A 25,723-nucleotide genomic window follows, 5' to 3' on the forward strand; every position below is an offset into this window, starting at 1 on the left:
CCCCATGGATGCACTGCTTAGGATGTGTGAGAACTGCTAAGGATGGCCCAAATAATTCCCGGAAACCTCCATGAAGGCTCCAAAATGAGACCGAAAACGAGATCCATAGGACATCCTGCACTTAGGACATCTTGGGATCATAATGGGCTTATATTTGGATGTTGCACATTCCACTGTATCCAGAAATCACCAGTACATGCAGCATTTGAAGGACGCATGCTAGTTAGTAGAAAGAATTGTCTTTTTGAAAGTCTTGCATTTCTTTACATGTTTTTACTACCTCTCCATGTATTCTCCCTGCGATGCAATGCACTCCTTCTTTTCCACGTGACTGTAGGCATATAACATATTCAGTGGTTCTGTTGCCTTCCTCTTTGCTTGTAATTTTCCAAATCTTGAAAACACTGCTCCAAGGGCAGAACGCCACACCGCTTTTTTTGTTGTTGAAGTTCCCAATGTGAAATAGAATGGATCTTGCTCTCAGTGTTTCAAATTCAAGTGTCAATTAAAGAACAGCTTGAAGGCTCTTTCAAGCACAGGTAAATGAGCCAATAATAAAAGCTCTGAATTCCATGATCGTGTAACAGCTCTAGTAAAGCGATGAATCTCAGAAAAGCAGTAGGACAAGTGCAAAACACATCTATGAGTTTTCTGAAGATGGCTAAAGTCGGGTGTGTTCGGACAGAAAAATGAATTTTTAAAACACTCAAAGTATGTTTAGATTTGTCTAAATGCCTTACACTAGTTTAGTGTCACACTATAATTTAGAATATATATATAGCTGATGCAAATATGCACATTCACCATGCTTAAAAGGCGCACATATATGTAAGTAGGAAATATTCTCCTCACTGGGCCTGTTAACACAAAGCTCCTTTTTTGTGTGTGTTGTTTCCAGCAACACAACAAAGAATGAAGTAAGACAGAGGGGAAAAAAAAACACATATTTTAATAGATATAATGCAGAGAATCTACAAAAATTAAATAACTGACCTTCAGCAGGAATTATTCAAAAAATAAACTATTTTTGTTGCGCGGCAAGTCGCTCAGCAGCATGACGAAACCAAGTCATGGAGGCTTTCTCCACATCCTTCAGAGTGGCTTTCGGGTTTCGAACGTCATTAGTCAACACACCTGCATGCATAAGCAAAATTATCATTGCTATAAGTTTTGCACATCGTGCAAAACTTGGACCAGTATGGCACTCTTCTAAAATTTAAGGCAGCTTTGCATGCGTGGTGCCAAGCCTGAAGAAAGTGCTGAGCTGAGTTTCTCTTCGGTCCTCTATTTCTTTTGTGCTTGCTTTTTTCTCCCTTTGTGTCTTGCTGTCTTTTGTCTATTTCTATTTATTCCTCTCTATTTCTTTCTCTTTCTATTTCTATTTCAACTTTTTCCTTCTTTTTTAAAAATTTCTTTTACGTGGTTTTGCCTGCGTAGTGCCACGCAACAATGGCATGAGACAGCTGGGGCCCCTCATGCACTCCACACTCAATATCATATCGAGGTGCTTAAAGAAAGGAAGGAGACGACCCTGCTTCAAACACGAACTCATTACACTACAAATGGCTATGCTATACATGCTTTTGTCTGCATTATGCCAAGTGACGGCAGCATACGGGCCCCTAATGCACTACACTTATAAACTGAAAGTAAATACCAAGACTAATAGCAGCAAAGTATAAATAGGCAACATAGCTATATCGATTATATTGCTTGACACAAAATTTCACAAAAAACCAAGTTATATCAAGCTTGGTACCCCTGACTCATCACGCATCAGCTTGCAGAAGTGCAATTCAGAGAATTTTTTTTTTCCTTTAGTGCCAAACCAACTGAACCCCATTGCAGTAATCCAGCTGAGGAGCGACTGCAGAACATGTGTTGTTTTTTGCTTCGTCGAATCTCCACCTTGTACAGCCATATGTTTTTTCTGTTAAAAGGAAACAAGAAGATATACAGCCATAAAGTCGCATTGGGATCCAGTTTACTTTGAATTTTTTCAGCCTAAATGATCTTGTGGTAATAAAACAATACAAGCTGGCTTCTGGCATTACCTAAATTTTTTAGAACATTTATATGCAGCTAGCTATGTAAAAACTCAACAGTTTATTAATCAGACTCTCATAAGTAATATTCACATTAATTTATAAATGCCTAGTCACTCCCGCACGCTGTGGTTACAAGGCTGGAAACCTTATACTGAGCTTATGCCATGAAGCAGAGAAATTACCATTTGGTAACGAGCTTGGCTGGCTGTCTCGAGCTTCTCCTCGTATGCAAGAACATCTGCCACATTCAAGAAAGGCAGGTCTGGGAGGCCATTAGGCTGCGGAGCTGCACTCTTGGCATTACTTAACAACTTTTTGAAGTATTGTGTATGGGTTTGCTGGGTGTGCTTAATGGCATTTAGCATTTGTAGTATTCGTTTCATGACGGCTGAAAAAGAAGTGATGGCATCAGTGTTATGACAGCTTTCAGTTCAGCACTATGTCTGAGATGAAAAACTACCGCAATAACTTGAACATAGCACGGTACATAATGTTCAAAGTGTTTTGCTTTTCCAGATAGCTGCAGGTCAACCTATATTGAAAGTATAGTTTTAAAACTTTTCAGTGAACTGTATGGCAACAAATGGGAAAGAATAAACTGTCATGAACATGGCTGAGAGTTACTCGTAGGGGTGATAACAGCAAAGCATGAGCGTTCTTTGCAATAAAAATTGCTGGGGTTTTACATTTCAAATCACGACATGATTAATGTAACAAAAAACATTTATTACCTGGAGTTCTTCAACATGCATTAAAATTAATGTACAGCCTTCGCTGCAGTTTTTGTGGCTTGGTGATAACAGTGTAAGAGAGGATTTTTGATTTGATCGAAGCTGCAGCAGCACCACGAGCACAAATGTTTTTATAAATCACCACTTGCACACTAAAAACCAGCGTTGCTCAAATAGTGAAGATCTTTCCTGAAGAAGAATGAAGGCATAAACTGCGCCACCGACTTAAGGTTGGAATGATAGAAAGCTGAGCTGTTTGGTTGGTAAAGAGACAGGGCGTGCGAACACAAAAGAAAAGCCAAGATGTCAAGGCATTTGTGGTGTCCCTCTTGTGTTCACATTTGCAAGCTCTGTCTCTCAAACATATCTCATGGTAGTTTATCACTTTGTCACGACGACAAAGAGAGTCCGTTATGCCAGCAGCAACATACAAAATATTTAGGGGCGAAGTTCTTTATGACTTAGCTTTGTTCGGCGTGGTGCCTTGTGTCCATGCACACAGGACAGTACCATGTAAAATCGAAATATCAGATGCAACAATTACTAATATCAATCATAATTTTGATGAAGCAATATTAAACACCCGCAAGCACAAACCCTTTGTACTAACTAGTCCGCGACTTCAACGTGACGTTATGAATCTTAGTCGAGTTGTAGAGTTTCTTGTGGAAACCAACACAAGCACATTTGCATGGTACCCACTACACCATAAATCAGGATATTTGAGACTAATATGAATAGCAATTTGACGAAACGATACTGAACACCTATAAGCATAAACTCTTTACACTAGTTGGCGTCTTAAACGTGCCATTATGGGCCTTAACACCTAGCTATGTCGTCAACTGTCACTGTCCTCTGCCACGGTATATAGGGAACTGTTTCTATAATCAAAACATAAATGTGTAGGTAAATAAAGAAAAGGTTTTAAATAGACAAACATCAATCATAATTGTGAGGGATCAATATAAAATACATAGAAGCACAAACCCCTTATACCGGCCGGTGACTTCAACGTGACATTATGGACTACAGCACCTAGCTTTGTCATTGAATCGTTATGCCGCTTTATGCCAATTTATGTCCCTAAATTTACAATAAATCGGGCAATGCTTGGGTAACGTATGGTTACTCACCCATATAATACCCACAGCTTTGCCTACTCGTTCCGATTCCCTTCGTGGAGATGCATGGATTTTTTCACTTTGTGCTACATGGCTGCAGCATTGGTGAATGCTCCCACTCATGCTACTATCACGAAACCAGATAAATGTGAGGCAGACTGTGCAGAAGCTATGCTGTTTGCATTTTCATATGCTGATACATAGTGTATATGAACAAAATAGGACACTACCCGGATACACGAGCTGAAGAGATAGAGATCGAGCAGTACAGCAGGCTGTTACATTGCTTGAACACTAATCGAATCACTGGTGACAGTCATTGTAAGATAAATTCTGTCATAATTTTTCTCCGTGATGAAGCCAGCAACCCAACTGAAAAAGATAGCCGATTTAGTGCTAAGAAGACCACCTTCCATTTTCAACACACTACGATAAAGAATTTACCAGTAGAATTACTTTTCACCCTCCTGGGCATACATTATCACATATGTAAATAGTGCATGCACAGTAAAAAAAAAAACACTTGCCTCAAGTAAACAAGAAGCAAAAAGCACACAAATAAGACTGAATATTTTCCGATAGTATTAATAAGACCCAAGAACACTGAACAGTATGGACTGTAACATTTGAAGAAGGTGAATGACATACCCAGCACTTGTGGGTCTGTTTGTGGCCTTGCAGCACTAGTTACATATGGGTGTCTTGGACTGCATGATGAACCTGAATGTAATTGACACCACAAGTTAACATCTAGAGTAACACAGACAGGCAGACGGAGATTAAAAATACATACAGGGACAGACAGGCAGGCTCAAAACAATTGAAGTAGGCAAAGAATTGTAAATTTAAAGATTAAATCTAAAAAACCACAGAAACATGCAATAAGACACCTGAAAGACATACCAAGCATGTGCGGTTCCATGTGTGGCCTAGCAGCCGCAGCAAGGCTCGAGCGTACTGGTATGTGTGATGAGCCTGAACATAAAACAGACCACAGGCATTTGACCATAGTGCAATGACTGTACAAAAAAAAAAAAGACAACTGGAAATATTGCCTAATAGCAACAAAATGATGCATCCCGCATAATTGACATACCATGAGATTGCACTTCTGTTAAAGAGTTGGCAGCTTCCGATCTGTGCAAGGTGCCTAAAACACAGATACCATAGTTTGCACTCCCCCATGCCGCACAATGCAAAAGCAAACACTCAACTGCAGCAAGATAAAACATTGCTATGTGAAATCAGAATGACATACCAAGTATGTGCGCTTCCATGTGTGGCCTTGCAGCCGCAGCAAGAGTTGAGCATACTGGTATGGGTGATGGACCTGAACATGAAACAGACCACAAGCATTTGACCATAGCTCAATGACTGTACAAAAAAATTAAAACAAGAATGTTTTATAACAGCAGCATAATGACTTATACAGCATGAATTACATACTATGGGATTGCAGTTCTGCAAAAGAGTTGGCAGCCTCCGACCTGTGTGAAACACCTGAAACATAGAAACCACATTTTGCATTCCAACTTGCAGCACAATGCATAAGCAATAACGACACAGAACCACAGCAAGATCAAACACGTTGCATGTGAATTGCATACCAGCCCCATGTGGATTTGTGTGTGAGCTTGAAGGTTCTGCAAGGGATGTGGATGTTGGCCTGTGTGCTGAAACTGAATCGAAAACAGACCACAGTTTATGAATTTCGTTAGGATCAAGTCAGAAAGTTGGAGAAGATTCACATAGTGAAAGACATACCAGACTGTGAACTTGGTTGCGAAGCCTCTACGAGTGACACTGAGCAGGCCTGGAACTCTGAAGTAAAACAGTGGTTACACACTATACAGCATTTGAGTTGCTTAAGACAGGTTACCTGTACAGAGGGGAATTTGGTGAGACCTTCCTGAACCTTGCTCATAGCTGCCTAAAAAAAATACATTAGACTGCATTTAGCCTATTTCCAGACACATTATGATAGACTTTCTATAAATGCATGAATTCCACAAAATTTGATGCCAAGGTTCTGGAGAACAACCTAAAGTAAGTGAAGGTGTTAAAATAAATTATGGTGTAAATTATAGCTACTAATTGTAGTTACATCATCCAAATTACCTAATTATTATACAGTAAATCACCTTATACTTTTCATAAACGAAATTGCATGGCTCACTTGAATTGCATGCGATAAATTTTTGCTGGCAACGAGCATTCCTAAAAAGTGGAAAAATATTTTGCAACTCCTGCCAAAACTTGGCACATTTAATGTCTCGTTAAACATGGCACTGCCTTCACCATACCATAGCAGGTTGCAAACTATAACAAGAACTGATATAAAAATCTTTATACAACAAGAATGCCTAATTTACATTAGCTCAGCACTTGTAGTCTATTTCTTACGAATAGTAAGAGATGGCATAAGTGGTTGCGTGTCCAACTGAGCACGCCATGTCATAGAAGGGCAAGTATACATTCCACACTCACATACACAAGATTTACTGCTAGCAGAGTTGGTGAGAAAGAAAACAAGCCAAAGACTCACAGAGGAGCCAGTGCAAGTAGCAGTTGGCTACTCTGTGCTGTGAAGATTGGTGAAGGAATAAAAAAGGTAAAAAAAAAGCAGTGTAAGTATATAAAAGGTAGTCCTAGAGATGCTCAGATTATCAATACACATTTTTGATTAACGGCATTCCAACAAGCTGCCCCTTGCCTGTCACTGATAGTCGTTGAGGTGGGGTCGGTACTTTTGGTTGGACATATTGATCCCTTTCAGCAGCATCTGTGCTGTCATCCTCGTCGTCATCTTCATAACGCAGAGCACGTTTCTGCTTCCTTTTGCCCCGTCACAATTCTCTTCCACTGTTGGAGTGTGTTGAGTACTGGAGGGCAATAAGCTTGTCTTTCACTTTCTCATAGGTATCTAAAAATGATAAAAAGCTTATTACAAAACAAAATTTAGACAGTGAAAAGCAATCATACCAGCCCAGCGTTTCACCTTGCACCGAACTTCAATTCAGGAGCTTGTAGGTGTTGCACCTTGCATTGTTAGCTTTCGACGTTTTCCAGGATTCTTTTCTATTGGCCAAAATGTAGAGTGCTGATCTTCTTTCAGCCATGATGTGTGAATGATGGTCATGGTGTCTCCCTCTTCAGGGAAATCCAATACAGCAAAGGGGTCACCTAACAATTTGCAATTACTTCAGTTAAAATAATCACCAGAATAATTTTCTTTGTCACATATAACATGAAGCCAGAAAGGTTCCTACAGTCCGAGACATGGCACGTCCAGGTAAACACACACATACACATGCACACACACAAAAACAGTTGCAGAAATGGTCAGAAGAGTGCAGTTACTTTTGGTGCACAAATGGAAAAACTGCAAATTTTTTGCCTGTTAGAATTCTCACACGTTTCGTTTTGATTTCTGACACTGGCCAGAACTTCAAAGCAGAAGCTTGAGATGCCAGGTATATATCCAAGAGGGATGAATTACATGGGTACATATAAAGCTCTTCCAACTTTTCATATATTCTTCCAATTATTACAGGCTGAAAATTATCAGACAGTGTAAAATTCTCAATTTTTACGATTGTTCCATCTTCAAGCATGCTTGTGGAGTCCCTTTTGCCTGGTTTGAAGGTAACAGAGTCATATTCAAGGATTTTGTACTGCAGCTGAACACATCCAGGTGGCAAGGGTCCATCTTCATGTCTTCCTTTGAGCTTTGCACGTTTTGTCCCTGTGACAAAACGTGCAAAACGTGTGACAAAGGCGGGACTGAGTTAATAGGTGAAGGCTTGCTGAAAGAGCGTTCTTCAAGAATGTGGTTTTGTAGCTGCTCCAGTGGCTGCCCCGCCACGGTGGTCTAGTGGCTAAGGTACTCGGCTGCTGACCCGCAGGTCGCGGGATCAAATCCCGGCTGTGGCGGCTGCATTTCCGATGAAGGCGGAAGTGTTGTAGGCCCGTGTACTCAGATTTGGGTGCACGTTAAAGAACATCAGGTGGTCAAAATTTCCGGAGCCCTCCACTACGGCATCTCTCTTAATCAAATAGTGGTTTTGGGACGTTAAACCCCACAAATCAATCAATCAATCAGCTGCTCCAGTGGCTTTTCAGGCTTTCGCACATACTTTTTCAATTTAGACATGTAGTTTTCGAACGAAAATGCACTCTAGTTGTCCAGTGGTTCATAAACTTGAACATAATCTGCTACATGAATAAGCCCATGAATGTTATGCGGCACTGCGTGCTTACCATACAGTGTGATGTACATCTCCACAAAACGCCTCAAAAGCCTTCTGGCATAGTCCAAGTGCTGGCTGTAATGCTGTGGACTACTAAGCAGGCTGACAGCGCAATGCAATGTTGTAAAGTTGTCCATTAAATACTGTGCGATGTGCGACTTTAAACAACAGGCCCTGTGTACAATAGAAACGTACGAAATTCTGTAGCCTTCCACTTATCAAGCTCTGACAAGTTTCTAGGCTTCCTTGACAATTCAGCTGGTACAAATCTCTTCATTTCTGAATTTGCTTCTGACACAGTCTCTCTTGAACTTTTTCAAGACGGTATTTTTTTTCACCTTTGACCCAAAGTAACAACAGCTTTCGTACCACGCCAAGGCAGATCAGGTGCATGTAATCTAGTGGAACCTGCTGAACTATGTCAATCGGCAATTCTAACGAAATGGTCTTTGTAATGTGAAGCTCTTCTTGCTCTGCAGTGCGGAAACTGTTATTTGTCCTTAATGGCGCGTCCAATTCTAGAAATCACATTCGTCCCAGCTCGAAATCTCTCTCAGTCATACATTTTGAGCAGCTAAAGTATTCATTATGCCCCTTGATGCCAAGAACATGCGACTTAGCTGGCGAATCACAGATTATCGCACTAACCAACACGGCGAATTTCTTGCTTTCTAGCACCAAGCCTTCTTGGAGAAAGTTTTTCAGGTCATCCACAAATGGTCGCAAGTACACATGGCTTGGGATGGTTTGCACTTCCCAAGGAAGACGCCTACAGGAAATGGTTCACTTACTTTGCAGTTTGAAATGCAACAAAGAATGGGCCGGAACTGACCACGTGTGCTTTTTGTCAATGGCAGTCCATCTACATTTACGTGGATAACAATAAGATTGGGCACATGGTCAACATGTCTAAGAGCAGACTGAAGCCCTTCGCGCAACCCCAAATGACACTACTGTCCAGAATCCAGTGGTGTGACCTTTGTCATTCTTGGTGTGGACAAAAGTGCGCTGGCGCTATTTGGTAGCTCACACATACAAGAATAGGAGCGAAGAATCTTTAACAGATTTGTGACAGCATCTTGAGGCACACTTGATTCTAAGCTCCATTGTCGCAGGTCTTCTCTTAACGATGCGATATCCAGTTTTCTCGAAATACGTGAGCTAGAATCCGTGGCAGTGTCCTGCTGTGTAGGGCATCTGTGGCACGCGTCAGGTACTTAAACTGGTTCCATAGAAACATTGCGCATGCTGTCACCAGATTGGTACTCCACGGATTCCTGCAAGCCGCCATAAACACCGGCACTCGCAACTGGGCTGAGGGAACGGTACGGAGGCGGTTCGGGGACTTCTGGCTGCGCGCCGCCATAAATGCCAGGACTCGCAACTTGGCCAAGCGAACAGTTCAGAGGTGGTTTGGGAACTTCTGGCTGCGCGCCGCCATAAATGCCAGCACTCGCAACTTGGCCGAGCGAACAGTTCAGAGGTGGTTTTGGAACTTCTGGCTGATTAGGGGTAAAAGCGATTGGTTAAAGATTTTCCTCCGCGTTAATACCTTCGCCAGCAGCTGCCAATATAGCACGCACGTGGGCCTGCACGGCGTGGCTGATGCGACGGTAAACAGTCGCCCTTGACATGGACGCCATGTTAAGGTGACTAAAAGCGTGGTTCCTCACTTGCAAGGATTCTTTGCCTTTAGGATTCACTAACCGGTCAATTCATTTGTGTCGTGCTGTTTAAGTGGGTGACGCCTAAAGTATAGCATCACACAGCACATTAGAAAAAGCAGATTAATATAATAAACGAGGAAATTGCAGCGATAACTTACTCTCGCATTCGCTTTCCATGGCGCACGCTTCCCGCCAAGCGTATACGCAAACTCTGTAAAAAAACATGGTCAATACATTACACACGTATATCCTCAAGCTAGAACAGATAAAAAAGAAACAGTTGGAAAACAACACTTACCCTCGATTGGTACCAGCTCTGCAACCAAATTTCACAGTGCGTTGCGCACAAATTTGTAACCAAGCGTGCCGCAATTGCCACACGTCCTAGAGAAAAATGCTCGAAGACGCACTTTAAATACAGCACAGCCGCGTTGTCGTATTTATTTAGTATACACATAAGAAGCATAAAATAAAATAAAAAGTTAAAAATTACAATGCATTTCCAGAATATAATTACAAAGTTTTTGTTTTAATCATTTTCGCGTGCCCACTTGAGAGCAGCAAAACGGTACATTAAATAAAAAAAAAAAAGAAAAACTGAAATCCAAACCATTCGCCCTCGGCTGTAGAACATAGTCGGCAAGGTTAGTTTTACATGGAACGGTTTCAATTAATCCTCATTAATGTATATGGGACTTTTTCGAGTGCTATCGGAGCTAAGTACATTGGAACAGTTTAGCGAGCAAGGTTCATCACAAGCATTTTTAAAATGTACGCGTGGTTCCAAATAGCAATGCGCAACATCACTCGTCGTTGCCAATTAAATTAAGGCAAATGCATGCTTTAAGTAAGCCTGCATGACACAATATATACTAGCATCCAAATCTCAGCAAACAATTGGAGAGTCGTTATGTGTTCTCACCTGGTTGTTTAATATGTATATATTTATGAAATGAAAGAGTTGCACAAGTTCTATATATATGTACAGGTGCGTTAAAAAAAATGATCGCTGAAAATATACACTAATCCATGAAGCAACGTGCATATATATGTGAGAATATCAGTAAGTAGATTAATTGAAACCGCGTGGGATAATATATACCATGTCCATTATACATCCCATAAGGGGACATGAATGAGTGGATGCATGCAGATCTCACGCATGCATCCATTCATTCACGTCCTGTTCTGGGATATTTAATGGAGATCTGTTTGCTGAAGTCTATGGGACATCCGTACGACTTCCTTTAATGGATGTGGGACTTAGGTACTTCATTGGGGCATCCTTAGGACTTTTTGTGTTGTCTGGGTTGGAACAGGGCATCTGCAAACTTGTTTGCCACAAAAACTTGCGTGTTAATAAACAATGCACAAAAAAGGGTATAAGAATGAAGTGGAGTGCGCACGAATGGGAACACCAGAAAAATTAGAAACACAGATACAAGTGCATTTTCTCATTACTCAATGATGTCCCAGCAAACCCACATCCAAACCCTCATGATGATGTGCAACTACTGCTCCATTTGCACCTTAAAGTAACCTTTATAGATTCAGCCTTAAAACAGAACTACACTTCATGTTATGGCATGTGCTTCAACATTGCATATAGGTGTCAAAGCATTTTTGTGTGGCTGCATACTAGCTAGAAAGAGATAGATAAAAAGTGATCTTGAAACATGTTCATTGTGCACTGAAATGTGGGTTGTTGCGATGAAAAGAGCAATGCATCATTTTCCAAAAGAATGAGGGATAGAGAGAAACTTGGACGAGAAACTTGCGCATTGGGAAAGAATTGATGGGCACAATTGTGATTTGTCCATACACATAACTCGCGACTTCTTTTTTCCCGGTGAGTGAACTATTAGTTTCTGTGTATGTATGTATGTAACTTGTAATACAGTTGAAACATGCAATAACGGAATTAGTGGGGAGAGCATAAAATTTTGCTCTTGTGAGAATTTCGCTGGCTCGAGAATGCAGCAGAGAAGACAGGAAATTGACTAAAAACACATTTTATTGCCAAAAGCGGTGATGGAAGTACTGCTCCGATTGCTCCAAACAGCTCCAAAAGAGGAATGCTGCTCCATGCTGCTCCGAACAGTAATTTTTGTTAGTAGTTGCTTCAAACCTGCTCGGAAATGGCTTTGAGAGAATGAGAATGTCAAACTTTTTGACCGACTCATAAGTACTGAAGAAACTGAAAAAAATCTGTATACTATCGTCCCAGTGTGCTACTGGTATCTAACATTATCGGCTCTCATCGCATTTATGCAATAAGAACCGGCATAGCAAGCATGTACAGAAGAACAGTGATGGACGTGTTGCTCCAATTGCTACAAAGTGCTCCGAAAAAGAAATACTGCTCCAAAATGCAATACTTGTTAGTAACTGCTCTAAACTGCTCCGAAATGACTGTGACAATATGAGAATGACGGACTTTTACTGTTTGACCAGCTTATAAGTCTTAAAGCAACTGAAAAAAATTTGTGTACCAGCATCCCAGTATGTTACTAGTGTACAGCATTATTGGCCCTGATCTCATTTATGCGAGTAGGACGGGCGTATTAATCTTATAGCTCATTTGGCAGTTTTTTTTTTTTTTTCAGCTAGACATGCAGGTGTTGTGGTGAAGTGTGACATTGACCACAATAACTTTTATTTCATATCGATTATGTAAACTGTTTGTTTGGCAACACTTATTTGTGCTGTAGTTACTCCAAAAAAAGTGGTGCTCAGCTATACCACTTGATTTGATTTCTGCAATAAATACTGGCATTTTAAATATATAGCTCATTTCCCAGCCCATTTTCGACAACCTTTTTGACAATCTTTTTGTTTTCTTCTCAAAATTTACATTCATTCCTGTCTGTGATATATATCTCATAATTAATAATAATATTTATGATATGCTCCGACGATGCTTTGAACTCCAATTGGTGTATGGAAAACTTTGTATCTGCTCCTAAAACACCAATATCTGCTCCAAGCTAACATTTTTTTCCGCTTTGAAAACACTTATGGCTGCTCCTAAACAGTATTTTTTCTGCTCTAATGTATGCTCCAAAAGTAAAGAGTCACTTCCATCACTGGTAGAATCTCGAGGATACGAATTTGAAGGGAGCACACAAAATATTCATACCCTGAATTCGTATGAACCAAAAGCCATGTAATGAAGATGAACAAGAACTTTATTGGGGTGAACTACTACTTACTGAAAAAAAGTCCATGATGAATTTTGAACTTTCCTGCTTTCACCGCTTCTCACTAAAAGGCTGCGGTTTCCTCACTCATGCTTGTGGTGCTTAAAGCGCTTTCACACTTGGCATCAAAGGGACGAAAAGCGGCAAAACTTCGCCGCTTCAGCAGCCGGAAAAACGCGCCTTGAAGGCAACGCAAACAAACCAGTCGCACAAAAAATTCAAGGGAAACCACATCTGCACCCACTGAAAACCGTTGACATTCGTTCTGCCTACCGCCTATGCCGCTTGAGATTTAAGCCATTTTGCTCGTTTCTTGAGCATTAAAAATTATAAACATATTTAGTTATGAATGCAAAGCACAGAAAAGAAATGGTTTACACCTGCACAAATGTTGTTTTAGGAGATATGCCAGTAATATCCTCACAAGCAGACGTACCGGCGACGAATTCAGATGGCAGTACAAATCTGAGGCACGTTAGGGCATGCCGACTCGCTGCTGTTGCACTTGTTTCTGCTTCCAATGTTCACAAAGATCGTAGTCCAAACCAGGCTCTCAATGACGTGAACTTTGTCATGCTGCGCGGGTAGTTCGCGATTGCGCCGATGTGAGCCGCCGCCGGCACCTTTGCCGCCATGTTGAATTTGTGGCTCGTTGTTTACATCATGTGGTTTGCGAGCTAGTGCAGCCAGTGTAGCCCAAACCGTGTAGAAAGTAGGCGATCTGCTATCGCGTGGTTGAAAAATTCGTCTCTGGCCAATTTTTTCGCGTCAGCATTGTGCCGTGGTTTTCCGGCCGTTTAGTCAGTGAAGCAAGGGAAATTCCCGTGAGTTTTGCCATGTTCACTCCTTTTGAGGCACGGTGTGAATGGACGTTCCGCTCCACACACGCGACCGTGTGCGACAGCAAGGGGTACGCCAAGCTTACGAAGCCAATGAATCAAAGTTTCCTATAAATACGCTAAAGGGAACTCTGGCGCTAGTGTCCATGGGAGCTGCAACATATTGCAATTCAGCGAGCATGGAAACAATGAATAGTACATGGATTTGTCTAATCTTCGTAGTTTTGCTCTGTTTGGCTTCGCATTGCTTGGAGCTGCTTTGTTACGAGACAACAATCAGCAGTTGCACTTCACTTCTTTTAGGCTCACCAATTCAAGTAGGATCAGAAAGTTCAAAATGGTTTGTTCTTTTATGTCAAACAAAACTAAAACAATATTGTTATGTCTTCACAACTTGGGAGCCGACTAGCCAACACACACATGTTTATTTCAACGAGCAATACAACGGAATGAATGCACCGCACCCCCGCGGCGGTCTTATATCTAACCAAGAACTTAACAGTGACGTCAGAGAGCCAGACACTTCCATGTGCATCTTATCTTATATACGACACGCGCTCTATCTTGGGTAGTATTACACAACACTCCTTCCCCCCCCCCAAGTGTTTTTTTAGTACCGATCCGGCGGTCGTCTTTGCCGGGTGCTGCGTCGAAGTTCCGGAAGTTCCGGTGGGGAAGATTGAGTCTCGCCCCCGCCGCAGTCCCCACCAGCAGATGAAGGGCCCGGTAGGTTGACCGGTTCTTTGTTTGTATCTTCTGCCTGCTCCTCGACTTGATCGGGGTCGGCCGTCTCTCGTGCGCCCTCGCTGGGTACAGGGGCACCTAAAGACCTGCGAGGCACAACGTCTTGGGTGCATGCGGGAAGTTCGTAGTTTGCAGACGGCACCTGAACCGAAGGCGGGAAACACTCCTGGAATGTTCGTGGTCTCATATGATCAACATGCACGTACCTCTCCTCGTTCCCTATCCCTATCACATAAGTGCTTAAACTCTCGCGTTTTTTTACCTTACCGCTCAACCACTCTCCTTCCCCGGGGCGCAGTCCTTGTACGAGGACGTCTTCCCCTTCCTCGAAGTCTCTCCAAGCTCCACGTCGCCGATTGGCTGCCTGCCTTGTTCGCTCTAGCTTTTCTTTCATCCTTTGCTCGATATCTGGATGGAGAAAGCTCAACCTGGTTCTAGGTTTCCACGATAAGAACAGCTGGGCCGGCGTCTCTTCAGTAACACCTGTTGGCGTGTTCCTATAATTGAATAGGAATTGGTCGATCCGCTGCTGGAGAGACTTCATCCGCCCATTCTTCTGCTCGTCCATGACCTGCTTAAGAAGATTTTTCTTTAACGTCTGTACACAACGCTCTGCGCTGCCATTCGATGCCGGGTGATAAGGCGGCGATTTAGTGTGCCGGATGCCATTACGACTCATGAACGTCTCGAAAAGTTCCGAAGTAAATTGGGGCCCATTGTCTGTTACCACTTCTTCCGGTAATCCGTACGCGGCAAATACGGTGCGCAATTTCTCTATTGTCTTTTCGCTATTAGTTGACCTCATCAGAAACACTTCAACCCACTTGGAGTACGAATCAATAAGTACTAGGAACCAATGCTGGTCTCGATGCGCAAAATCTAAGTGCACACGCTCCCACCGGCGCCCCGCCACTCCCCATGACATCACCGGAACCTTGGGCGCCGCATTTTGCGTCAACTGGCATGTTACACATTCTTTAACTTTTTGCTCAACATCCGGCGTAAGGCGAGGCCACCATACGTGGCTTCTAGACAGCATTTTCATACGTGCCATTCCAGGATGGCCCTCGTGCAACAGTGATAGCACTTTGTCGCGGAGAGACAATGGTACTATCACCCGGTTTCCCCACGTCACACATTCTCTGTCAACAGAAAGCTCGTGGCGTCGCACAAAATAGGGCGCCAGTGCATCGTCAGACACTTTTGAAGGCCAACCGCTCTGCGTGTAAAACAACACTTTTGACAACAGGCTGTCTGTTCTCGTTTCCCTTCTGATGTGTTCTGCGGAGAGTGGGAGCTCGTCTAGCATCGAAAAGCCGATGTACTCCGACACGTCATCAGAGTTCCGAAGCGGCAGGCGCGATAGTGCGTCTGCATTGCCTATATCGCGTGATTTGCGATAAACCCATTTGTACTCATACGCAGCAATCTGCAGAGCCCATCGCTGCACGCGTGCCGCTGACATCGCAGGAATCGGCCTATCCTCTCCCAATAATCCCGCCAAGGGCTGATGGTCTGAGTATATTACAAATTTTCGCCCAAAAAGGTACTTGTGAAACTTCTTTAACCCGTACACGACAGCCAGTGCTTCTTTTTCGATATGGGCGTACGCCTGCTCTGTTTTAGTGAGCGTTCTAGAGGCAAAAGCGATTGGCCTTTCTTCTGATCCTACCTTGTGAAAAAGGACTGCGCCTAAACCATACGCAGATGCGTCACAAACGAGCCCTAGCTCCCTTGAAGGGTTATAGTAGGTGAGTACGGACGTGCTCAGCAACCAGCTCTTGGATGCTTTGAAGGCTTTTTCGGCGACCTCCGTCCATTCCCACTTGGCATTCACAGCTAGCAAGTCATGTAATGGCTTAAGTCGTGCTGACATGTTCGGTACGAACTTCCCATAGAAATTTATCAAGCCTAGGTAAGCCCTCAACTCATTCTTGTTCTTTGGAGTCGGTGCTTCTTTTATAGCACGCACCTTGTCCTCTGAAGGGCGGATTCCGCTTTCCCCAATCACGTGCCCCAAATAAGTCACAGACTTCTCAAAAAACTTGCATTTTTCTTTCCGCAATTTCACCCCTCGTTCCTGGAACCTTGTCAGCACAGCTTCCACCCTATCATAACACTCTTCCATCGTTTCCCCCGCTATTAACACATCATCAAGATAACATGACACTCTGTCCAACCCCTTCAGCATATCATCCATTACCGCTTGGAAAATGGATGGAGCACTTGTTATACCGTACGGCATACGTGTATATTGAAAAAGGCCTAGGTGGGTGTTGACAGTGACCAAGGGTTGCGACTCGGGGTGCAGCTGCAACTGTTGGTACGCTGTCGACAGGTCAAGGACAGTAAACCACTTGCATCCATGCAGCGCTACAAACGTATCTTCCATTGTTGGCAGAGGGTAATAATCAGTTCTCAGACAACGGTTTAGGGTCACTTTGTAGTCTCCGCATATTCGCACTTTGTTGTTTGCCTTGGGGACAACTACTAGAGGCGTTGCCCATTCACTGTGTTTTACTGGAACCAGTACTCCAGATTCCACTAGCGACTGCAACTCCGACGCTACCGCGTTCCGGAGTGCGAATGGCACAGGCCGATGTTTGCAGAAAACAGGCGTACAGCTGTCTTTTAGCACCAGTTTGACCGACGTGTCAGCTATCAGTCCTAGTGATTGATTAAACACTTCCGAAAATTTTTCGATGAGTGCGGCTGATCTATCATGTGTGTTTGCTTTATCAAAGTTGATATTACACACGCTTGCCCAATTCAGCTTCAAAGCCTCTAGCCAGTTGCGGCCCAACAACAAAGTGTCACAATTTTTTTCCGTCCGGACTACAATCAACGGCAAGGTCTCGGTTTGCCCGTCGTGCTCTACATGCACCGTCAACTTTCCGGCAACTGCTAGTGTGGAACCGCCCTACGTTTTTAACCGTAAACTACATCTTTCTAGGGGTACCTTCGGCCAATACTGTCTGTACATTTTTTCTGGTACAATAGACACAGAGGCTCCGGTATCAACCTGCATCGTGACATTCCTGCCTGCGATCTTAACTTTCACCGCGTAGCCACCGTGACTACTCCGACATGAAAAAATATGACTAAGCAAGACCTCGTTCTCACCACTTTTATCGTCCCAGTCACCAGAGTCTTCTAAGCCAGTACCATCGATGAGAGAATGCACCGAACGTGGCGTTGTTCTGCAGACCCTTGCCAGGTGTCCCACCTTTTTGCAGGCACGACATCGATATTTGCGAAAAGGGCAGGTGGTGGCGTCATGCGCTGCTCCGCACCGCGAACAGTCCGTCGCCTCGGCATGCCGCTCCGCGTTACCGCTCACGCCCCTTTTCGTACCTGTGGACCGTTGGGGGTGGTGTGGCCGCACCAAGTTCACGTCACCGAGTTCTTTGGGGTGAATTTTTCTGGTTTCTGTGCGAGCGAGTTCCCCACTTTTCGCCAGGTCATAGGCAGCTTGAAACGTCAGGGTACTCTTCTTAAGCAGCTCTGCTTGTGCCGTTTCATCTCTCAGTCCGGCCACGAACCGATCCCGCAGGGCGTCATCCAAGAATTGGCCGAACTCGCACGATCCAGCCAGCCTTTTTAATTCTAACGCAAATGCGGCAACTGACTCATTTTCCCGCTGCGACCGACGGTTGAACCGGAATCTTTCCGCTATCACCAAAGGCTTCGGGGAATAGTGCCCTTTCAGTATTTGGAGCAGTTCGTCGTACGTTTTCTCTTCCGGCTTGGTCGGGGCCAATAAATTCTTCAACGTGCGGTAGGCCTGTTTTCCAATGGCGGTGACAAAGACTGACACCTTCAAGTCTTCACTGACCTGGGTCGCCCGGACGTAATGTTCAAAGCGTTCCGCATATGAGTCGAAGTCTTCGTCTCCCTCTTCCGTGAACGGCTCAAACCGGCCAAAGGAAGCCATGTCGTGGTAATCCACCAGGACGCTTTCCGCTCCTAGAATACTGGTGCCGTGACGTGAGCTACAGCCGAGGCCCGGCTAACGTGCCGAGTATCATCCCATCCTCGTCGCCACTGTTATGTCTTCACAACTTGGGAGCCGACTAGCCAACACACACATGTTTATTTCAACGAGCAATACAACGGAATGAATGCACCGCACCCCCGCGGCGGTCTTATATCTAACCAAGAACTTAACAGTGACGTCAGAGAGCCAGACACTTCCATGTGCATCTTATCTTATATACGACACGCGCTCTATCTTGGGTAGTATTACACAACAAATATGATAAACAAAGCTACACTAAAACAATACGATAAACAAAGCTACAGTTTCTGCGTCAGCCCATTAAAATTCCCACTACAAGGTCTCTGCATATTCTTGTGGTTTGTTTTTAAAAATGTAGTTGTAACTGCTAATTAATTGTAGTAAGTAGTTGGTAATGCTAATTAATTGCATTTTTGGTAGGGACACTGTGCAGTCACCTGTGTCAATGGGCAAACCACTATCATCATCATTGTCGCCACTTCATTTTTTTTTGTAAACAATGATGCTGTGGCGGCTGCTCCAGTGCGTTGTGTTCGCACAATTTTAGTGTACTACGAATGTTTGAGCAGTTTTTGAAGGCAGGTAATGTTACGAGAGCAGAATATTTGCGCCCTCTCATTTGAAAAATTTCTGTAGTAAGTGACTGAGGTAAAAACATGTTTAATAGTCGCGAGTTACGAAATGCATTGACATCTATGGGCGTTTGCCAGTGCTCCGAAAATATTTCGTGGTGGAGTAAATTTCGTTTCTTCAAGGTTTGTTGTTTCGACTATATTTAGGCTTTCCTTTCAAAGAGCAAAGTATCCTTCTCTTTAGGCCAGAGCTTTACTAAATTACGGATGTATGCAAATTTTGATGGTGTTTATTTTCTTCATGAGCCTTAGTGATTCTGATGATCAAATTACTGTGATTACGTGACTGTAGATCAAGCCATTTCATCTACATTTAGAATCCAAAGTTGGGGAGCCAATTGAAACTGAACGAGTAATGTCAGTGATCACAGGAAAAAATAGAAATCGCGGACACTTTGGCAGGGTTGCAACAATATGTTTGCTTTCTGGCTCAACTTGTAGCGTACAGTTGGCCTTGCAGCACTTTTCTGGGTTTGAATAGAATAGTCTCACTCACACGTTGATTAGCGCATGTTGCTTCATGAATCATGTGCTTAAAAAATGTTTGGAATCCATCAAGTGCATGCTGAGTTACAGGTATTTGTCTCACGTTTCGCGCGCTTTCTTATCACACCAGCAAGCACACTGAGAGCTCAGGGGGATCCCGAGGAGTGAACATGTGTCCCTTTGTCAGGGCTTGTCATCAGCTTGCGTAATTTCTTTTCTTGTTTTTCTTTGAATGTGTGGCTTATTTTCAGCCTTAATAACTATGCAGCAGATCAGCTACTCGCCATGGGTGTGGGTATACATATAACTAAGAAATTCAGTTATACACTCAAGCTTCATTGTTACAAAGTTGCATGTTACATGAAAATAGGTTCAATATACCCAAACATTTTTCATATAGGTATATTTCTAGCACTGTATTAATTGCAAGAGTATTCTTAATTTACTTTGCTATAACTTTTTCATGGAGAGGAAAATGTTGTAAGCCCATGTGCTCAGATTTAAGTGCACGTTAAACCCCAGGTGGACAAAATCTCCAGAGCCCTCTACTACGACGTCTCTCATATTCTTATATTGGTTTTGGGACGTTAAACGCCATATATCAAAAAATTACCTTTGCTATAACAGATATTCCAACATATCCTGGCTTGCTATATTGAGTTGGAGTGTATAGCATAAGTATTTTTAATGAGAAGAGGGAGTGGTTTTTAGCCCACTTTGAAAATTTACTCCATATTTTAGGCCGGTGCTATAATGTTTTGTGTGTGTGTATTCTTAGGAGCTTTGACTACCGATCCACAGCGTTTTCTGAACATGCTTAGAAAGTGTTGTAGGGCACCTTTAAAGGGGCCTTGAAACACTTTTTCAAGTAACCATGGAATGAATTCATTGGAAGAGCTTATTGCCTCACGAATTCAACGCCGCAAAATTTTAAGAATCCGTCCTGCGCGAGTCCAGTTACAAAGGTTTGTCGTGTGCTGCAATTAAATTCTCTCTTCTCTCGTCCCGACGAAAGCGCTGGAAGCTAAGCAGGGAGGGATGGGAGGGCTACAGAAAAACGTCACGCGCGCTTTGTGACCTTGAGCACTCTTTCTTTTTTTTTCTTCAAATGTGCAACTCTGTCAGTGTGATCACCCGCGCGCACATGGACAAGTAGTGGCTTCCCACAGCGATCTCTGAAACGAGCAAGCATGCCATGTTCAAATCAGTCAATGGCTGATAGACGGGCTTGCTTTGTGTAATTTTCGGGCATATTTTGTGATTTGTCGAGAGAAGAGAAAGCTATTTTTAGCTGACTTTGATACTTTATTGTGAATTCCAGGCCGCGTGCTGCGCTATAATATTTGGCTCGCATGTTGTCGGGAGCCTCTACTACCGATCGGTGGCGTTTTCTGACCATGCTCAAGAAGTGCTGCAAGGCCCCTTTAACAAAAAAGCTCTGTGAAGATAGTAACCAGTAAGCTTATGTGAACAAGATCTCCTTTTGGTGTTGTTTAAAGGGGTCCTCTAACACTATTCAACCGCCCATGTTTTATTCGTGGGTTGTGTAGACGGAAGTACAGACCGACTAATGCAGCAAAAACTGCAGTGATAACAACGTGCAGTCTGAAGTTATTCGACTTGGAAAATTGGACTTGGATTTGAAAAAAAATTGCCGGCCCTCAACTCAATTTTTGTGGGGTAACTTGACCACATTTCACTCGCCCGTCACGTCGGAGGGCTGCCCCAATGAAGTAAGCCAGAAGTGCCTGCATAGAGGAAGTTCGCACCTTGCTTTTTTTCTAAGTAATGTTTACCTTGTTGCCGCAGTAACAAACGTGGTGCCTGATGCCTCGCTTGTCAGAACCTGAGCGGGAGCTACTGTGTCGAAGCGAGGCATTTTCTTCTCTTTTTTACAACATTCCGAGTCACTCCCTAAGGATCTTGTTGAACAACCGGGACAGTTAAGTACTGTTTACCCTTCGCATGTTGTTCGATGAGCCACCTTACGAACAACAATGGTGCCCTGCACCCCTTCAACAGCACACAGTTCGCAAGAAGAGGGAAGAAAGTGAGAGTGGTCTTTCATATGGACATCTGACCTGTGCAAGCCAAAAATCCAATGACGTAATGGCAGCCAGCATCTCTGTCATGCTTTGTAGTCGCAGTGATTTTTCTTATAGTGGCCCCGTCTTTTCATGGTTCAAAAGCACAGAGAAGAAAAATGAAACAGATTAGTAACCTCAGTTTTGATTCTCAGAACAGTTGTGCACATTTGAGATGTTGTTAATCATTGATGCAAGAGCCATTCATTGAATCAACAGTGACACTTCTGGTGGTGTACTCAGGAGTGATTTATTTGTGGTGTACCAGTGGTAGGTAGATAGAAGAGTTTCTACTTTTGGCTTTCTGGCTTGCTTATTTATTAAATTGTATCACTTTTTTATGGCCATATTGTTTGGTAAGTGGGTGGGATTTAATAAAATGTGTCCGCGGCATTCCCTCCAATCCTCGCATTCAGTTGTCCTCATAGTGTTGTATGCGCTTCTGGTGCTGGCACCCACTAGAGGCTCCAACCAAGGTTTCATTATCTACGATTCGAAAGTGAGCTTTGGCACTCGAGCCATTTCATTAGATACAAAGTAAACACGCGTGACATATTAATGGAGCAGTTGTCCTTTAACAACACTTGTAATCAGTGGCTCGGCAAACTTGAGTAGATGTCTCGTAGCAGTGGCCACTCGAGGCTGCAGATGCTCACATTACCGGTGCCAATTCAAAGTGTGGGCAAGCTTCACCTGTGCTTAAAGATAGCTCGAAAGGGTGAGTGAGATATGTAATATATCGAGAAAAGTAAAAGCTGTGAATGCCAACAAGGTCCACATTATACAACGAAAACGAGTGAAATCGCACTCTCCTAGGGCAAAAGTGGGTTTCCATAAGTGTACAATCAAAGGTCAGTTTTGCAGTTTCCAGATCATTTTCTTTTCCTGGTGGAATTTCCTGACCATGTAGCTCAATTAGGCAGTACTGTGGCTATATGAAAAAACCTATTTACAAGAATGGGCTGTTTTTCATTTAGGCAAATAAGCAAAGTAGTTGTCTTGTATGTGTTACCTCCTTGCAGGGTGAAAGTGAACAATGCAAGCACAAAGCTGGACCTCTTCCTTGGCACTGAGTTGCTTGACCCAGCCGATGACAAGAAGCTCATTGGCCAACTACCCATCAAGGACAAAGCGGTCAGTGTCCCATGCTCTGGGGGTTCGTGCAGTGCGTAACAATGCAGCAGGCAGTGAGTGACAAAAAAAAAAGAGCTAGCGAATGGCGCACCACAACTTTTGCTTGTTGCTGCTCGTTTCTTTGAATGTACAGCACTATGAGGTAAGACTACCTGCCTGCTGTTGCAAACAGCAATAAAAAACTGCGGGCCAATACGAAGCCCAGCTCCTGGGCATTGGTACGTGCATGCTGTTCCCCATCTTAAGTGTCTCCGAGAGAAAATAGTCAGTTTTAATTATTCGTAGTTGCTTTCTCTAATGCCTTCTTAATGGATCCTTAACGACACTTCAGTTCTAACATTGCTCAAGTGGCACTTTCATTTTCCTATTATGGTTACACACTTCAATACATGATAGAAATACAAAAAGTAATTTCTCCATTTTTCCTTTCTATTGGGCTTTGTATGCGAGTGTGACAAGCAAAAATGTTAACTTCCTGGTACTTCACGTATTTAGTAGAGCTGTGTGAGTAGCAAAATTTTGTGTGCTTAGTGAATTTGAATTGTACTATTCTGGTATATTCAAGGAGTGCTTTAGAAAGAAGCGCAATTTCATAAAATAAAATACATCGACTAGACCACTGCACGCCACTCGCAGCCTATGCATCTACCAACTTCCCTTGGCATTGTAACTGCAGGTTGGAATAAAGCTTATAGGCCAAAAAGAAAGAGGTAGGACCAGGAAAGAAGTATGCACACTGGAAATGCTCACTCACGACTGAAAGGTTATCGCACATGTTAACAAACATATATAAGAAAACTGCGCGGCATCGCAGATGTCACAAAAAGGTACAAAAAGACTAACAAACAGAGGTGCATGTTTACAGTTGATTAATGAAGTCAGGTTTCTTGTTTTGTAACAACAGCGAAGGTTAATTGACCTAAACAAGGTGCGGTGTTCTTTATAATATATCTCTGAGATTTCTCGTGTGGTCAGTTTAGGGTGACTGTGCAAGATTGCCAGGCCTTCAAAGATGAAATCGCATGACTGAAAATGCGAGGTGTGATCAGATGGCTTCATTCAATAAATTTTAATGCTCTCTGAGGCACGTGTCGATACATCAACCAGTCTGACCGGTCTATATATGTGAACACAAGAGGAATTCAGTAAGCAACTCTTGCACAACAACTGAAAGAACAATTCGCATGCCTCTCATAGTACTTTTCTCTGCCCACTGCTGGCCCCTGCGACCTTTTGGGATTTACGGAAAAAAAAATGTTACTAAGCTTATGGTGCAGACAACACAACCCTCACCTCGTATCGCTTCCCAACTTCCTTTCAGACTGTCCAAAACGCATTCTTGGAATAACTGCAATATTCCTAGTTTCTTTGCAGCTGCACGTCGTTTGAATTAATCTTTGCAGTGCGAATGAGCTTCTCACAAATCGATGCAATTTGATATAGGCAGGGCACCACGCTTTCTTTGTGCTGGAAACTATTGCTCATGTAATGTACCCAAGTTTTCTTGTTCTTTTTTTTTTATGGCCAGGCATGTACGACATCATTATTCCTCATTGATCAATATTTGAATTCGCTAACGCGAATTTCACTAGTGGTCTCACTCAATGCGAAATATACTGCCAGCAAACATGCTCCGCAGAGACACTTAAGCATCTTATAAGAAGCTGTAAACTACTAGAGCAAAGTATCTCTCACGTGAGTTCTAGTTCCATTCCTTCGTCTCTAAACACATTTAGGATGTGCTTACTTGTCCTGTTTTCAGCGCGTGACTTGTACATAAACATTAAAAAATTCTATAGCGGTAACATTTTTTCGAAGTCTTGAGTTAACGGCCCAAACAAACCGTGATGGTAATAAAAGGCATAGCACTTCATGAGCAGTTCATTGTTCAATAACTATAAATTTAGTGTTCCAGCTCAAATTCCTCCCGACAGCATGTTTTGACCACATGTATCAGTACGCAGCTACTCGGATGCCGCTCATTTTTTACGTTTTGATGTACAGCCGTCCAGTGATGCCTACACTGACTGCATTATTCACTTTACATTTTATGTGTAGATATACATGTAGGTGCATTTGGACCCTATTCAACAAGCGGTGGCATGTTCTTTTCGTTTGGCGCTCACGCGGTGCCAACGAGCAGTGGGCGGAAGAACAGCCAGTTCTCTCGGCGTACCAGCTTTTCCCATAGTGCACCGCGTGCCCGAGGCGCGTTGTGGGATATCTTGAAAAATATTTATTGGCACGCCGTCCCGGAAAGTTTGTTGTAGAAGACATGAGATCGGGCACAAACAACATCACACTCACGAGCTCAACCAAGGGCAGCACGCGTGGAACCAAGTTTAGCTACCGGGTCGGGAGAACAGCTGTGACAATCAAAGCCTGCCAAGTCCGCCTGCTAGTGGGAAAGGCAAGAGCCCATATTGCGAAGCTTTTCATTTGCTGAACAGCGCGGCGCAATTATTTTCTGACACGGACGCAAGCGGCCGTTCGGCGTGGAGCGCGCACACTGAACCTGCACTTTGCTTTGGCAAGCGGTGGAGCTAAGGCATTTCCGACAGCTAGACAACCCGTCCTCACGCCACGCACCCCTGACGCATTCTTTTTAAAAGCGACACTCGGAAAAACGTTGGAATTTCGTGCCGATGTTTCTCACTGCTATGGAAGATAGTTGGCTGCTCACCGCCAAAGTTCACCCTCTGCCAGCCGCGTATGTGCCGAGGTGCAGCCGCTGTCACTGCCAATTTATGCCCACCAAGACAGTCC

General features: G+C 43.3%; 2 protein-coding genes and 2 pseudogenes across 4 annotated transcripts in view; 1 reads left to right on the forward strand and 3 right to left on the reverse strand.

Moving 5' to 3' along the window:
• faf (ubiquitin carboxyl-terminal hydrolase-like faf) overlaps positions 1 to 25,723 on the forward strand; it is a 482,217-nt gene that overhangs the window by 171,349 nt on the left and 285,145 nt on the right. For all 3 annotated transcript variants that reach the window (XM_075874530.1, XM_037429964.2, XM_075874549.1), the window contains one exon: positions 22,846 to 22,957. In XM_075874530.1, the coding sequence (XP_075730645.1) occupies positions 22,846 to 22,957 (112 nt within the window). The remainder of the gene's footprint in view (positions 1 to 22,845; positions 22,958 to 25,723) is intronic.
• Positions 1,022 to 7,213, reverse strand: LOC142770770 (uncharacterized; annotated as a pseudogene).
• Positions 7,435 to 9,796, reverse strand: LOC142770785 (uncharacterized; annotated as a pseudogene).
• On the reverse strand, positions 17,223 to 18,944 carry LOC142772642 (uncharacterized). Its single transcript, XM_075874550.1, has one exon. The coding sequence runs from the start codon at positions 18,535 to 18,537 to the stop codon at positions 17,524 to 17,526; it is 1,014 nt and encodes a 337-aa protein (XP_075730665.1). The 5' UTR covers positions 18,538 to 18,944; the 3' UTR covers positions 17,223 to 17,523.

This window comes from Rhipicephalus microplus, chromosome 1 (assembly GCF_043290135.1).
Source record: "Rhipicephalus microplus isolate Deutch F79 chromosome 1, USDA_Rmic, whole genome shotgun sequence".
Classification (NCBI taxonomy): Eukaryota; Metazoa; Arthropoda; class Arachnida; order Ixodida; family Ixodidae; genus Rhipicephalus; species Rhipicephalus microplus.

Bases quoted from the DNA above. Each gene is read 5' to 3' on its own strand.
- LOC142772642 (XM_075874550.1), bottom strand. From the start codon at position 18,537: ATGGCTTCCTTTGGCCGGTTTGAGCCGTTCACGGAAGAGGGAGACGAA.